At 40.6% G+C, this 17,029-nt stretch overlaps 1 protein-coding gene across 1 annotated transcript in view; it reads left to right on the top strand.

The window, feature by feature from the left end:
• Positions 1-7,939: 7,939 nt before the first annotated feature.
• Positions 7,940-17,029, top strand: part of LOC110496794 (IgGFc-binding protein) — a 29,864-nt gene continuing 20,774 nt past the window's right edge. Inside the window, exons 1-2 of the mRNA XM_090206649.1 lie at positions 7,940-7,985; positions 15,762-17,015. Of these exons, the coding sequence (XP_090062775.1) occupies positions 7,943-7,985; positions 15,762-17,015 (1,297 nt within the window). The 5' untranslated portion in view covers positions 7,940-7,942. The remainder of the gene's footprint in view (positions 7,986-15,761; positions 17,016-17,029) is intronic.

The following is a 17,029-nucleotide window of genomic DNA, read 5'->3' as shown; positions in this document are numbered from 1 at the left end:
TTCGGCGTCACCCGTTGTACGATATTCTGTTGGACATTAAAACTTTTTTTTCCCGAATCCTCTGCTGTCTGTGCCAGACTCCACACCCATCACTCTTCGAGCGTTACAACAACGATGAAAAAAAAAACAGGTTTAGAAATGTTTGCAAATTTATTACAAATAAAAAGAAAAACATACAGTAGTATTCAGACCTTTTACTCAGTACTTTGTTGAAGCACCTTTTGGCAGTGATTACAGCCTTGAGTCTTCTTGGGTATGATGCTTGGCACACCTGTATTTGAGGAGTTTCTCCCATTCTTCTCTGCAGATCCTCTCAAGCTCTGTCAGGTGGGATGGAGAGTGTTGCTGTACAGCTATTTTCAGGTCTCTCCAGAGATGTTCAATCGGGTTCAAGTCCGGGCTCTGGCTGGGCCAGTCAAGGACATTCAGAGACTTGTCCCGAAGCCACTCTTGCATTGTCTTGGCTGTGTGCTTAGGGTTGTTGTCCTCTTGGAAGGTGAACCTTCACCCCAGTCTGAGGTCCTGAGTGCTCTGGAGAAGGTTTTCAACAAGGATCTCTCTGTTCTTTGCGCCGTTCATGTCTCCCTCAATTCGGACTAGTTTCCCAGTTGCTGTTGCTGAAAAACATCCCCACAGCATGATGCTGCCACCGCCATGCTTCACCGTAGGGATCGTGCCAGGTTTCCTCCAGACGTGACTCTTGGCATTCAGGTCACAGAGTTCAATCTTGCTTTCATCAGACAAGAGAATCCTAGACCAATTGTTGGTGTATTGTGTCCTTTGTTGGCAAACTCCAAGCTGGCTGCCATGTGCCTTTTACTGAGGAGTGGCTTCCATCTGCCACTCTACCATAAAGGCCTAATTGGTAGAGTGTTGTAGAGATGGTTGTCCTTCTGGAAGGTTCTCCCATCTCCACAGAGGAATTCGGGAGCTCTATCAGAGTGACCATTGGGTTTTGGCCACCTCACTGCCCAAGGCCCTTCTCCCCCGATTGCTCAGTTTGGCTCGGCAGCCAGCTCTAGGAAGAGTCTTGTTGGTTCCAAACTTATTCAATTTTTGAATGATGGAGGCCACTGTGTTCTTGGGGAACTTCCATACTGCATAAATATTTTGGTACCGTTCCCCAGATCTGTGCCTCGACACAATCATGTCTTGGAGCTCTACGGACAATTCCTTCGACCCCCATGGTTTGGTTTTTGCTCTGACATGCACTGTCAACTGTGGGACCTTTTTATATAGACAGATTTATATAGCCTTTCCAAATCATGTCCGATTAATTTAATTTACCACAGGTGGGCTGCAATCAAGTTGTAGAATCATCTCAAGGATGATCAATGGAAAAAGGACGCACCTGAGCTCAATATCGAGTCTCATAGCAAAGGGTCTAAATTCTTATGTAAATAAGGTATTTCTATTTTACATTTTTAAGAAATTAGCAAACATTTCTAAAAACCTGTTTTCAATTTGTCATAATGGTGACAAATAGTAGTGTAATAATAGTGTGTGTAATAGTGTGTGTAGATTGAGGCCATTTTTTAAATTTAATCTATTTTAGAATAAGGCTATAATGATCCAAAATGTGGAAAAAGGGAAGGGGTCGGAATACTTTCTGAATCCTAAAACTGAACCACAGTTATACGAGCCACAGTTCGTATAAGGAAATCTGTCAATTTAAATGAATTCATCAGCCCCGACTCTATGGAAGAGAGAATACAGTATTCGGCACGGGTCCAAAAGTGATTGAGGTATTTTATGGGTCATGTGGTTATGCCCGTATCTGTACATCCTGTCCGGAAGTTCTCACGGTATCGATTGAGTGTTTATGTAACCTGATAGTGCAACTGTTCATGTTAAAGCCTGTGTTTACATTAAAGCTGTCAAGGTGATTGATGGGTAGTGACCTTGTTGAACTGTGGAATGTGTTTGAACATTTTATGCATCTGTTTAGGGTAAAGCCTGTGTTTACATTAAAGCTGCCATGATGAGTTCTATCGTTTCAGTTAATTAACAGAAGGAAAAACATATCTTATGTCCAGACCATTTACTCATGTTTGGGGCCACCAATAATATTAAAATGGTGTGTCACTCAGGGCTTTATGAGGTGAAGTAGCAAGAATCAAGTCTGCCAATAACTCCATGAATGAAGTGCAAAGTCAGCTGTGGGTGAATAATAGCCCCTTATGTGTCACGCCCTGACCTTAGAGATCCTTATTATTCTCTATGTTTGGTTAGGTCAGGGTGTGACTCGGGTGGAAAATTCTATGTTTTCTATTTCTTTGTTTTTGGCCGAGTGTGGTTCCCAATCAGAGGCAGCTGTCTATCGTTGTCTCTGATTGGGAATCATACTTAGGCAGCCCTTTTTCCCACCATTAGATTGTGGGATCTTGTTTTCTGTATAGTTTCTTAGTCTTACAGAACTGTACGCTTTTGTTTTTTATCGTTGTTATTTTGCTTTTGGTGTCATCAATAAAAAGATGATGTACGCCTACCACGCAGCGCCTTGGTCCACTCTTCCTACCACCAACGAGAGCCATTACACTGGGGGAGGTTGCTGTGCACAGCACAGAATTACACGCTCTATAGCCCACCTATAGCGTTAGTCAGTCGAGCATTCCTTGACTTCATTCCAAGAATATTCAGTCATTATACGCATAGAACAAAACAAAATGTGCACTTTGTGCCAAAATGCCCAGTTTTCTATTGTACCATGACAACTTTGGTAAGCATACAGGCTTTAGCTTAAACAAGCACTAGCATACTCGCACACTCACATGGTCTCCATGCAGGCAGTATCCAACAGGCCTTATTCAGAAACTGACATCCTGGCAAGAACACATAATGGCATCAGTAAATGTTTCATTTAAAAAAAAAGTTATTGCAAACCCAAATATTAATGCTGAACTGTATTATGAAAGCACATTGTGATTTAGCCTACTTGTTAGAACTTTGAATCAAAATACAAATAAATGAATAAATTACATATGTTTTATTGTCACATACACCGGAGAGGTGTAGTGAAATGTGTTGTTTTAAATGTTTTACCTGTCCATGTTGAATTTCCTAGTTATCGTTGTTCCATCTGCAAGTGGAAACGTTTATTTATAAGATGCCGGTGCCTTCCAAATCTAGAATGAAAGGATGTATCTCCAAGTAAAGGTAGGCTGAAAGTGTTCCCCCATCCATAACCCATCCTACGCTAGAACCCTTTACAGAGTAGGCCTACAGGGATCTAACTAGAGCTAGAGGTTCATTTGGTGGGTGCTATATTTTTTTCCTTCTATTTCACATGTACAAGTGTGTAATTTATATGTGTTTTTTTCTTCATTTCCCACTCCCTGAGACACCCTCAGAGAGTGGGCTCACAGCCAGGGTCTGCCATTGTGGATGGTGAAATTAGGGTTACGGTTAAGTGTCTTGCTAAAGTGCACATAGACAGATTTTTCACCTTGTCACTCTAACCACTAGGTGTAGTGAAATGTGTTGTTTTAAAAGTTTTACCTGTCTATGTTGAACTTGCAACCTGAGAAAGTAGATCATGATTGCAGTAACTTTCTCTGTTATCAACCTAATATCTGTGAAACAATGAAATGTGTGTTCTGCACAATGTTAATCTTTCCTTTTAACAATGTCAAATAATCTCCATCCATTTGATAATTTGTGTGTGTTGGGTTTAAAGTTCCTGTAGGGTGTGACTGAAACAATGTTTTCATTCACCACCCTGAATATAAATACTGTAATTGTTATTCAATAGCATCACATACAATTTACTCAGCAGCTAATGAGCTAAAAACCATGAGTCACATCTGTCTATGAAGACCAGCTCAGAAAACCAATAGGTTTAAGGTGAAAATAGTCAGGAAACATTGCAGAAAAATAGAACCAAACATTTGTTCCACATCCTTTGAAATGAATGCATATTACAGTAAGAGATGTAACCATTACATTATTATGTTTAACAACACATTTGTGAGCAGATGCATTGTGGAAATTGTGGTAAGCAAGTTAGGTCCAAAATATTTAGTATACAAGCATGTGGACACACCTTAAAATGAGTGGATTCGGCTACTTCAGCCACACCTGTTGTGTATAATATCGAGCACACAGCCATGCAATCTCCATAGACAAATATTGGCAGTAGAACAACCCGTTCTGAAGAGGTCAGTGACTTTCAATGTGGCACCATCATAGGATGCCAAATTTCCAATAAGTCAGTTTGTCAGATTTCTGCCCTGCTAGAGCTGCCCTGGTCAACTGTAAGTGCTGTTATTGTGAAGTGGAAAAGTCTAGGAGCTACAACGGCTCAGCCACTAAGTGGTAGGCCACACAAGCTCACAGAACATGACCGCTAAGTGCTGAAGTGCGTAGCGGTTGCAACACTCACTACTGAGTTCCAAACTCCCTCCGGAAGCAACGTCAGCACAATAACCATTAGTCGGGAACTTCATGAAATAAGTTTTCATGGCTGAGCAGCCGCACGCAAGCCTCAGATCACCATGCACATTGCCAAGCTTTGGCTGGAGTCGTGTTAAGCACGCCTTCATTGGACTTTGGAGTAATGGAAATGCGTTCTCTGCAGTGATGAATCCCACTTCACCATCTGGCAGTCCGACAGATGAATACAGGTTTGGCGGATGCCAGAAGAACGCTACCTGTCCAAATGCATAGTGCCAACTGTAAAGTTTGGTGGAGGAGGAATAATGGTCTGTGGCTGTTTGTCATGTTTTGTGTGAAGGGAAATCTTAATGCTACAGCATATAATGACAATCAGGACGATTCTGTGCTTCCAACTTTGGGAAGGTCCTTTCCTGTTTCAGCATGACAAAGTCGCCATGCACAAAGCGAGGTCCATACAGAAATGGTTTGTGGAGATCGGTGTGGAAGAACTTGACTGGCCTGCACAGAGCCCTGACCGCAACCCCATCAAACACCTTTGGGATGATTTGGAATGCCGACTGTGAGCCAGGCCTAATCGCCCATCATCAGTGCCCGACCTCACTAATGCTTTTGTGGCTGAATGGAAGAAAGTCCCCGCAGCAAAGTTCCAACATCTAGTGGAAAGCCTTCCCAGAAGAGTGGAGGCTGTTATAGCAGCGATGGAGGGACCAACTCCATATTGATGCCCATGATTTTGGAATGAGATGTGCAACGAGCAGGTGTTCACATACTTTTGGTCTAGTAGTGTAACTCAACCAAAGTAGATCGTTTTAAGACTGTTTTATACATCAGTTGGGGTCTCTATAAGCTGCAATATGAGGTCCTGAACCTAGCATGAAAGTGAATCCTTGTAGCTGTGTGGGCTAATATAGTCAAAAAGGTTGCTTTGGGGTAAATTGTGCCATTTGGCTAGGGGCAAGTTGAGCCAATGGCTAATCATGCTTACCCTGTCCCTATGCTCAATTTACCTCATGCCCAAGGTAAGTTGCACCAAGAGACCACTTTCTTTGGACAAGCTATGTTTTTAAACTGTCATATTAGCTGCTGGACATCTTGCATGTCCAAAAATCTTTGAAAGAAATAGTCATTTCTAAGCAATGCGGCCACATATAGAAGAAGATGACAGCACTTCAGTCACACAGCGCGGCCTTAAGAAAGATATACACACATACAAGAGGCATTTCTCACTCGGTACAAAAAGTGGATTTAATGTCTTTCTGATTATTTCCTAGTTGTCGTCGTTCCATCTGCAACTGGAAACATGCCGGTGCCTTCCAAATCTAGAATGAAAGGATGTATCTCGAAGTAAAGGTGGGCTGAAAGTGTTCCCCCATCCATAACCCATCCTACGCTAGAACCCTTTTACAGAGTAGGCCTACAGGTATCTAACTAGAGCTAGAGGTTCATTTGGTGGGTGCTATATTTTTTTTCTTCTATTTCACATGTACTAGTGTGTAATTTATATGTTTGTTTTTTTCATTTCCCACTCCCTGAGACACCCTCAGAGAGTGGGGTCACAGCCAGGGTCTGCCATTGTGGATGGTGAAATTAGGGTTACGGTTAAGTGTCTTGCTAAAGTGCACATAGACAGATTTTTCACCTTGTCACTCTAACCACTAGGCTAACCCAATAAATTTGTGAAGACAGGCCACTTTCAGCAGTTTGATGATGGTAATACATAGGTCTACACTTTACAATAATCAATTTCACCTGATGTCATAAGGATGCTGGATGACCAACTCAACTGCAATCTATTTGTTGGGGATGATATGCCATTAGATATTACATCTACTGAATATTACAATAACATTTCACAGAAGCTACCAAATGTCATCAATTTATCTATTTTTCATATTTATCAGTATGTTTTACTTAAACGCCCAATGCAGTCAAAAACGCGATTTTCCTGTGTCTTATATAATGGCCAGTTTATTAGGTACACCACCCAATTCACGAAAATGGTTTGCTCATGTGGCCGTGGCTTGCTATATAAAGCAGTCAGAAAGGCATCAAGGCATTCAGTTACTGTTCGATTGAACATTAGAATGGGAAAAAGGAGTGACCTAAGCGATTTTGAGCGTGGTGTGATCGTCGGTGCCAGGCGTGCTGGTATCTCAGAAACAGCCGGCCTCCTGAGCTTTTCACAAGCTAAGGTGTCTAGAGTTTACCGAGAATGATGCGACAACCAAAAAACATCCAGCCAGGGACAGTCCTGTGGGCGAAAACAGCTTGTTGATGAGATGGCAAGAATCGTGCAAGCTAACAAGCGGGCCACAAACAGGCAAATAACAGCACAGCACAACAGTGGTGTGCAGAACGGCATCTCGGAAAGCACAACTCGTCGGTCCTTTTCACAGATGGGCTATTGCAGCAGACGACCACAACAGGTTCCACTCCAATCAGCTAAAAACAAGAAGCATTAGCTCCAGTAGGCAAGCCATCACCAACACTGGACAATTTGAGGAATGGAAAAATATTGCACGGTCCGACAAATCCCGGTTCCTGTTGCATCATGCTGATGGCAGAGCCAGAATTTGGCATAATCAGCAAGAGTCCACGGGCCCATTCTGCCTGGTATCAACTGTACAGGCTGCTGCCGGTGTTGTAATGGTGTGGGGAATTTTTTCCTGACACATGTTAGGTCCCTTGATACCAATTGAGTAATGTTTCCATGCCCTGAAGAATTCAGGCTGTTCCGGAGGCAAAGGTACTAGATGGGTGTACCAAATAAACTGAGTGTATACTTCCACACTTTGAGATTGGAATATAAATCGTGAAAATGTTGATAATGCTGCTTGAAAAGACCGTCTGAAATTTCAGCCTATGGCATTTTTTGCCAGCCTGGTGTCATCACCAGGCAATAAATTAGTTATTAGTCCAATAAGAAATTGTATTTCTGACCAATTTAATTGAAAACAATGACAGTAAAGTACTTAATTGGTACCCAGAAATGATTTGATATTGAGATAAAAATAGCTGCATTGGAAAGTTAAACTCCGCATTGTTGTGGATACAGCAAATGGTTTTGAGTTGCTAATAGAATACACATTAACAGCAACCAAGCATCCGGATTGTGTGGGTGTATGTCTATATAAGATCTGATCAGTGATAACATCTGGACAGAAGGGTTTGTCATGTACAGAGGTGACCCCTGTCTTGGCAGGTGGCACCTGATAAAGATACTGCTCTGTACTGATTGGCTGTAATCTGGAAGACCAACCAAATATAAGGCATGCACCCAGGAGCCCATCAAGCCAGTCATCCAGGTAAGAGATTTCAGATTTTTTAAAGTTTTTTGACTAGTAGGTCTAAAAAAAATCATTGTATTACTCATTTCCCTTGACAATACTATGTTTGGGATGTTTCTGAAGTTATGTATTCTACCATATGTAGAATCCATTTGGCATGCCCTTTAGATGTTTTACTGCTTATACATTCCTGTCAATCTCACAAAGGTTGTTATGTGGTGTCAGGGGATAACCATTTGTATTTGTTTTTGGCCGTAAGGATGAAGGGGTCGCTGCAATGTTTCGCGGTTCTGCTGCTTAGTGGTAAGTACTCGATAGTAAGCAAGCTATTTTTTGTGGACATGACTGTAGGATACTGTATTATAAACTGGGAGGTTCAAGCCCTGAATGCTGATTGGCTGAAAGCCGTGGTATAGCAGACCGTATACACAAATGACAAAATATACTATTTACTGTTCTAATTACGTTGGCAACCAGTTTATAATAGCAATAAGCCACCTCGGGGGTGTGTGGTATTTGGCCAATATACCATGGCTAATTACTTTACCCAGGCACTCCTTTTTGCGTTTTGCATAACAACAGCCCTTAGCCGTGGCATAATCAACGAGGGGCTATGCGTTCTACGAAAAATAATGAACAACGTTCCAAGGAATTGCATTATTTTCCAGATTGTTTACCGTGCAAATATACAGTACGTTATAGGGAAATATTGCATGCTCTAGAATGCCCTTCAAGCCAATCAGAAATAAGTATTCAACAATGCCATGGTAATAATCAAATATATTTTTGAACTATCTGTGGTTTAATGGTCATATACCACACCCTCTCGGGACTTATCACTTAATTATACCATGGAGTTGTGGCATACTTTTTTCTGATTGGCTTGAAGGGCATTCTAGAGAATGTATTATTTACCTGTATATTTGCACGGTAGAATTCAATGGCCATAGTTCATTTTTACAAGTTATGTTTGAGCTGCTTTTGAAAGCAAAAGTTGAATTGAAAACAGTATTGGTATTGTTGAATTGATTTTCATAATAGCACGCTAGGTCTGATGGTTTTGGTTAACTAAACTAGGAAGTCTGTTTGGTTGGTTACCTTGGCAACTACTGTAGGTAGTACACTTGCTAGCTACTTCAGTAGATGTTGAACACATTCCTACTGGCAAATGTGGTAAATTATAGCCATGATGTAAAATGGATCATCAACACGGGGAGAACCTCTGCTACCTGAGAATTCCTGAGAAGACAATAAAAACCTTTGCAAAGAGTGTTGAGAAGAAGAGTCACTTCGGGGGCTGCCCTACAGCACTAGATGATCGAGGGATACTACAGTGTGTTGTATAGTATACTACAAATTAGATAGTAAGGGACAGATTGCTATTTCCAAATAGCAGGTTAGCAGGTTTTACTTGCATGTTCCTCCCCTTTATCAAGGTGTTTAGTACTTTCCTTACTACGCACTACGCTTTTTCATGTGCTAACTTTTACTATACCACAGGTCACTATAGTCTACCTGTCTAATGGTCTATGCTGCACTCTATCCACCATTCATAGTAACAATAGCGGTAGGTGGATCGTTTGTCCAGATCTGCAATAGACTAACTAGCAATCATACCGCACATAAAAGCATTCAAAACTGCATCCATTGTAATATGACTCCATAAGAACCAATAGGAAAAGCTGATAGGCAACGGAGAGGCCATGTGCATCATTGCGCATGAAAGAACAGTCAAGATGTGACACACAGCTGAAAAATATCTCCTATTGTTTAGGGACAATACAATTTTCCTACCTAGACTAGCCTACAACACTACAATGCAATGAATGATAGCATTATTGTTTTCAAGCAAGTACAACAGTGAAAATGTCATTTGAATAACTGCAACAAAAAAAACTGTTATCTGAATGTTTATTTCCATTTAGATCAGTTGTGAGTATACTCTCGACTGTAGATAAGGCACAGTAGCAGGCACGACTGTAGATAAGGCACTGCACAGTAGCAGTAGCTGTATTTTTTACTTCTGTTACTGGATGCACTGTCTGTTGCAGATCATAATTTTCCCAAGTTGTCCTATAGCAATGTGGCCACATATGCCTCCAGCAGGCCCAGTTATTCAGGAAAGCTTAACACATGCCCTGCCTCCTCTCCAATCTGAGCGGTTATTCTTTGCACAATATATCCTAAATATTTATAATTTCACTTAGAAATTATATTACTTTTTATATGTGGCACAGCACAACCAGTCACAATGTTTTAATCTGATTAGGCTACTTCAAAAGTCTCTTGAAGGCCTGCGCATTCCTCCCAAATATAATTTCATCCTCTTCAAAATGGCTTGACATTGATTAGGTTTCCATCCAAAATTTTAATGAGCGTAAAGTAGCCTACACGTCGGATAAAGAAAAATGTCACAACATCATGAGAAAGCATGCAGTTTATTAAGCTTCACAGGGTGGTGAAAGTGCACAGTGATGAGGTTGATGCTCCTTTCCAATAATTATCTAAGGTCTTATTATCCACTGTATCTGCTAACTGTTGGCTAGTGCACATACCAATACCAGAGTGGGCACATTCAGTATAGACTACCTATAATGAAATTTTTTTTGTGACAAAACCATCAGTAGGCACAGAGGTGATAATGCGATAGAAACCCATTTAACTTGTATTTTTTATTCGGTATGTGGGAATTTAACCTCAAAATAAATGTTTATGCGGACTACATATTCACGCACATACTTTTTTCTGCAACAAGTCAATTTGATGGAAACTCAACTCTGAAAAGGAGCCAGGGTTTCCCGTAGCCGATAGACCTAATTGCAGGCTTTTTACCTACAGAAAAATACAAAGCTGATAACAATATAATGCTTATCGCCAGCATATCTCTCTCTCTGGGGCTAGGCCTAAGCTTCTCTTTTTTAGATGAATATCATACAGTAGAAAACCTACAGTGCTTTCAGAAAGCATTCAGACCCCTTGACTTTTTCCACATTTTTTTACGTTACAGCCATATTCTACAAATGTATTAATTCACCCCCCCCCCCCCCCCCCCCTCATCAATCTACACACAATACCCCGTAATGGTTTTTAGACATTTTTGCAAATGTGTAAATGTGATATTTCAGTTTTTCATGTTCAATATAAGTATTCAGACCCTTTACTCAGTACTTTGTTGAAGCACCTCTGGCAGCGATTACAGCCTTGAGACTTCTTGGGTATAACGCTACACGCGTGGTACACCTGTATTTTGGGAGTTTCTCCCATTCTTCTCTGCAGATCCTCTCAAGTGCTGTCCGGTTTGCCGGGGAGCGTCGCTGCACAGCTATTTTCAGGTCTCTCCAGAGATATTCATATTTCCCTCGATCCCGACTAGTCTCCCAGTCCATGCCGCTAATAACATCCTCACAGCATGATTCTGCCACCACCATGCTTCAACGTAGGGATGGTGCCAGGTTTCCTCCAGATGTGACGCTTGGCACTCAGGCCAAAGTGTTCAATCTTGGTTTCATCAAACCAGAGAATCTTATTCTCATGGTCTGAGAGTCTTTTAGGTGCTTTTTGGAAAACTCCAAGCGGGCTGTCATGTGCCTTTTACTGCACTATCAACTGTGGAAACTTATATAGATAGACGTGTGTGCCTTTCCAAATCATGTCCAATCAATTGAATTTAGCACAGATGGATTCCAACCATATTGCAGAAACATCTAAAGGATGATCTATAGAAACAGAATGCACTTGAGCTCAATTTCGAGTCTCATAGCAAAGGGTCTGAATACTTATGTAAATCATGTATTTTGGGTTTTAACTTTTAATACTTTTGCAAAAATTTCTGAAAACCTCTCTTCACTTTGTCGTTATTGGGTATTGTGGGTAAAATGTTGAGGATTTTTATTATTTAATCCATTTTATAATAAATCTGGAATGTAACAAAATGTGGAAAAATTGAAGGCGTCTGAATATTTTCAGAATCCACTGTAAGCCGATAGGCCTATGCATGCATAGGCTATAAGGTTTTGCATATGCTACACATCAAAACCCAATGAATAGTGTTTTTGATGTTGTTATAGGCTGGTTTAAATAACTTCTTCAGGATCGGTGGGTGCCCTAATGCGATTAGCATGAGGTTGTAAGTAACAAGAACATTTCCCAGGACAAAGACATATCTGATATTGGCAGAAAGCTTAAATTATTGTTCATCTAAATGCACTGTCTAATTTACAGTAGCTAATACAGTGAAAGTATACCATGCTATTGTTGGAGGAGAGTGCACAGTTTTGAACAAGACAAGTTATTAATGAACCAATTAGGCACATTTGGGCATTCTTGATACAACATTTTGAACAGAAATGCAATGGTTCATTGGATCAGTCTACAACTTTTCACATACACTGCTGCCATCTAGTGGACAAAATCTAAATTTCAGCTGGGCTGGAATAATACGTGATGACCTTTCTCTTGCATTTCAAAGATGATGGTACAAAAGAAATACAAAATAACATTGTTTTTTTTCTTTGTATTATCTTTCACCAGATCTTTTGTGTTATATTCTCCTACATTCATTTCACATTTCCACAAACTTCAATGCGTTTCCTTTCAAATGCTATCAACAGTATGCATATCCTTGCTTCAGGGCCTGAGTTACAGGCAGTTAGATTTGGGTATGTCATTTTAGGTGAAAATTGAAAAAAGGAGTCCGATCCTGATGAAAGACATTTAAATGTGCCTCATTTGGCCAATATCCCTTGGTTATAGGCGGCACTGGCTGTGCCAGGTCAGATCTGAAAGGATGTCTGATAAATTTCTCAAATATCCAGTAAATTAAAATCTTCACGGTCACATTGTTCAGCAGAAACACTGGAATACATATATTGTTTTTATACCGATTTTAGAATATTCGCATGAAAATGTGTCTCCAATATGATGGAACCTAGCTATAGACACCCTAAAGACTATGGCAAGTGCGCTAGTCCAGTATCAATTTGATTATGCATGCACATCATGGTTCACCAGCAGCCCCAAGCATCTAAAGACTGGCCAATATCTACAGACCAGACAAACAAGCTTGAAAGAATTGTACTTAAACTCCCCCCCATTCTTATCTGGAGGTTGAGCATATTTTTGTCTGTATATCTGTAACGTGTCTGTATCTACGTAGCCTTGTATACACTACCGTTCAACAGTTTTGGGTCGCTTAGAAATATCCTTGTTTTTGAAAGAAACATTTTTTAAAAAGTCCATTAAAATAACATCAAATTGATCAGATATACAGTATAGCATTGTTAATGTTGAAAATGACTTGTAGCTGGAAGCGGCTGATATTTCATGGAATATCTACATAGGCGTACAGAGGCCCATTATCAGCAACCATCACTCCTATGTTCCAATGGCACGTTGTGTTAGCTAATCCAAGTTTATCATTTTAAAATGCTAATTGATCATTAGAAAACCCTTTTGCAATTATGTTAGCAGACCTGAAAACTGTTGTGCTGATTTAAGGAAGCAGTAAAACTGGCCTTCTTTAGACTAGTTGAGTATCTGTATCATCAGCATTTGTGTGTTCGATTACAGGCTCAAAATAGCCAGAAGCAAATTATTTTCTTCTGAAACAATTTTCAGCTATGCTAACATAATTGCAAAAGGGTTTTCTAATGATCAATTAGCATTTTCAAATGATAAACTTAGATTAGCTAACGCAACCTGTCATTGGACCACAGGAGTGATGGTTGCTGATAATGGCCATTTCTAAGTGACCCCAAGCTTTTGAACGGTAGTGTATATTAATGTAAAAAATGTGACCCACAATGGTAATAAATCCCTGACTTTTTTTGTGCAATCACAGTCACTTTTAAAAATCTTTGCCTATATATGTATTTTTTGGATTGGTTTTATCAGTTAATCCAAAAACTGTGCAGCAGCAATTTGATGAATGGACAGAAACATCTGTTACAAAACACCAAAAAGTTTAATGACATTGCGATATTGTCAAGCCTTAGATACTGGGTAATTTTACAAGGTAGGGAGTGAGGCTGTCCATGAAAAATATATATATTTCTTATAGCATAGCAAAGATTCAAAACAGCCGAAATTGTCAAATTGCGTGAGGCTTAGAACTCACTGCTCAAAAGGCAACATAAGTCGGATCTGTCTTATTTCTGTAGATATATATGGATTGTTAATAAAGCCAGGCACATTTAACTGTTAGGCTATTGATTACAGACCTAATTATCTCTCCTCACTTTTCTTAGACAAGGCAAGGGCTGTTTTCTCTTCACACTCCGCTGCTGCCTCCGTGGTTAACTTTTCCATTATGCACATAGCAACATGGTCTAGGAAAAGGCGCCAATTCAACTGCGCATAGAAGATTAAGCTACGTTTCTGAACTGCAGACCGCAACCGCTCTCCAATGCGGGTGAAATCACATTGGTCATAAAATAATGTTTTTTTTATTAGTGTTGCACCTAGGGTTGCAAAATTCCAGTAATGTTCTATAAATTCACTGATTTTCCAAAAATCGTGGTTGGAGGATTCCGGATTTCCTGTTTATTCCATCCCGATTCCAATACACCTCCATCCTGTATTTTGGGAAAACCAGGGAATTTACTGAAAGTTCCAGTAATTTTGCAACCCTAGTTGCACCATTGTTCTTACATAATATAACCATATACAATTTCAGTAGCACATGTCTTAGAGTGATGGACTGTGCCATCCCTACAGTCTCCACAATGGATTAGTCCACTGAGTCAGGCGCAAATCAGATTGGTGTCTTGTGCGCTATGAAAAAAAAACATATTTGAGACTGCTTTAATTAAGAAATCTCAGTCGACCAAAATGGGGCCAGCTCTAGTAGGGAGGGATGCATTTTCTATTTATCCAGATTGAGAGTCTACTATTTTGGTGTTAAACCAGCAAACAATTATATTGAAGTGCCCAAAGTCGGTTTGTTTTGTTAATTGGTTGTGGCACAGAAACCTGTTGGGGGAAAATTCGTTGCATATATTTTATATAATTATAAATATGGCATCAAAATGTAGGAAATCTGATTTCCCCATAGTTGATCATAGTGGAATGAAACTGTCATGTCTGCCCCCTTTCCTGCTCTCTGGTGCTCGAGGCCGCCAGGCTGTTCATCATTACGCACACCTGTCACCATCGTTACGCGCATCAGCACTTCACTGGACTCACCTAGACTCCATCACGTTATTAATTACCTCCCCTATATCTGTCACTTACTCAGATTCTTTCCTGAGTCAGCATTAATGTCTTTATGTGTCCCTTGTCCAGACGCTGCTCGTGTTTTGTTTCCTGTCTGTTTAATCATTAAATATTCACTCCCTGTATTTTCTTCTCATCTCCCAGCGTATATACTTACAGAAACAGACAGGAAGACTGAGCTCGTCTGTAGTGGTTGGCGAACCCTCAACCTTCTTGCCCGTAGCCCTGTGTGGTGTCTACTGTGCCACAAAAGCATGAAGTCACATAAACATTCATAAACACAGGATCGCTACAGTTATTGTTATTTGTTCTTGTCAACACTATTTTGAGTTAATTACATGAGGAGGGAGCATGTTCAATTTATTTTACAGTACAAGGGGAGGGTCATGTGGCAAATGTCTTTTATGTTTGGGAGGGGGTGTATTTTTGGGGGGATGACAACTTGAGTTGGGCCTGCCTCTCCCCCCAGTACATTTTGATCTATCCCCAAGTTCTACACATGATCTAGGAATACTACAGTGTGGAGCATAGTATTCTACAATATACTGTACTACACTTTACTACGGAATTTGATTGTAAACTGTAGCATTTTTTCATGTGGGGTGTTATTTCTCTCCTGAAAATGACCAAGGTTGTCTTTGTCTTCAAGCTAAACTGAGTCAGATAACAAAAGTTTTTCCCTTACTAAATCATAATAGTATCATTATCTCGCACTATTCTATCTGCACTATTAACTTTACCTTCAGAATTTATGTTGCTTCAAAAATAGATAGTGTGATGTTTGTGGCTTGCATAATTATTATCCTTAGTGAACTTGAATTTTTTTCCCATAGATTTTATGAACATTTTTGAAACATTTTTTTCTAGGACTTTGCTCTGCTGGGCCGGCAGGGAAAGAGTTTGCCACAGCCTTCATGCAAAATTATATTGAAGACTATAAAGGCTCAAGCTTTAAGATTGAAGTGGCATCTCCCCCCACCTCCCTCCAACCCACTAAGGTCAAGGTAACTGCCCTTGGGAAGGTCTATGAGAAGACAGTTGACCCTGGTAAAAGCGTGTCCTTTGACCTACCCAAAGGAGTAGAGATGATTGGCAGTAAAAAGAACTTTCCCACTGTCCTAATCGAAGCTTCCCAGGAGGTCACAGTGTTGTCACTCAACTACAAAAAGGAAACTGCTGACACCTCTGTTGTCTACCCCGTGAAAGACTGGGGAACAGAGTACTTCATCTTCACCCCCATGTCGACCGCTGGTGATAGGTTCTCCAAAGAGTTTTCCATCATCAACTACAAAGAGAAGAACTTTGGGGTTGAGGTCTATCTGACTGCCCCGGTGACATTCCAAAGGCAAAAGTATTTTGCAGGCAGCAAGCTGACAATCGATCTTTTGCCCTTTGAGAGTGTACAGATTCAGAGCCAGTTTGATCTGAGTGGCACCAACGTGATCTCTAAGTTTCCAGTAGGAGTTCTCTCAGGACACAGCTGTACTAAGAAATATACTGGCTGCAACCACGTCTATGAGCAGCTCCAGCCCGTTAAGAGTTGGGGGAAGGAATTCATTGTTGCACCACTGCCTTTCCATAAAGACATCAACAGATATGATAGTCTTTATATCCAAACATCTCAGTTCACTCAAGTCAAAGTCATTCAAACTGGTATCGATTTCCTTACACTACCAATGTTCCCAGGACAATCGTTGGAGCTCATTGTCACCTGGCCAAATTCCTATTACTTGAGTGCTGACAAAGGCATTCAGGTCCTGTATGAGTTCAACGGAGGTGACATAGGAAAGAAGCAATACTACGACCCTTTTCTGTTCACCATTCTACCAACTGATCAATTCAGCACTTCATACTCTCTAGAAGGGCAAGCTGGCTTCCACAACATGTTCGTAATGGTGGCTCTTACCAAGGACCTGGGTGGGTTCACGGTAGACAAGCTCCCAATGCCCTTAAAAATTGAGTGGCACAAAGTGGACGGAACTGAGTACTCATGGGCTGAGGTCTTGTATGGTACTGGAGCTAGCTTTCACCAGATAGCCCACGCTAACTCCCCATTCGCTATCTACAGCATTGGTGGAGCTTATGCCAATGGCTATGGATCGCCTGCCTCTGGTAACCCAGGTATGTCAATCAAA

Source organism: Oncorhynchus mykiss, chromosome 18 (genome assembly GCF_057628025.1).
Source record: "Oncorhynchus mykiss isolate SJ-2025 chromosome 18, ASM5762802v1, whole genome shotgun sequence".
NCBI lineage: Eukaryota > Metazoa > Chordata > Actinopteri > Salmoniformes > Salmonidae > Oncorhynchus > Oncorhynchus mykiss.
Note: the sequence above shows the minus strand (reverse complement) of the source record. Positions and strands in the feature narration are given on the sequence as shown.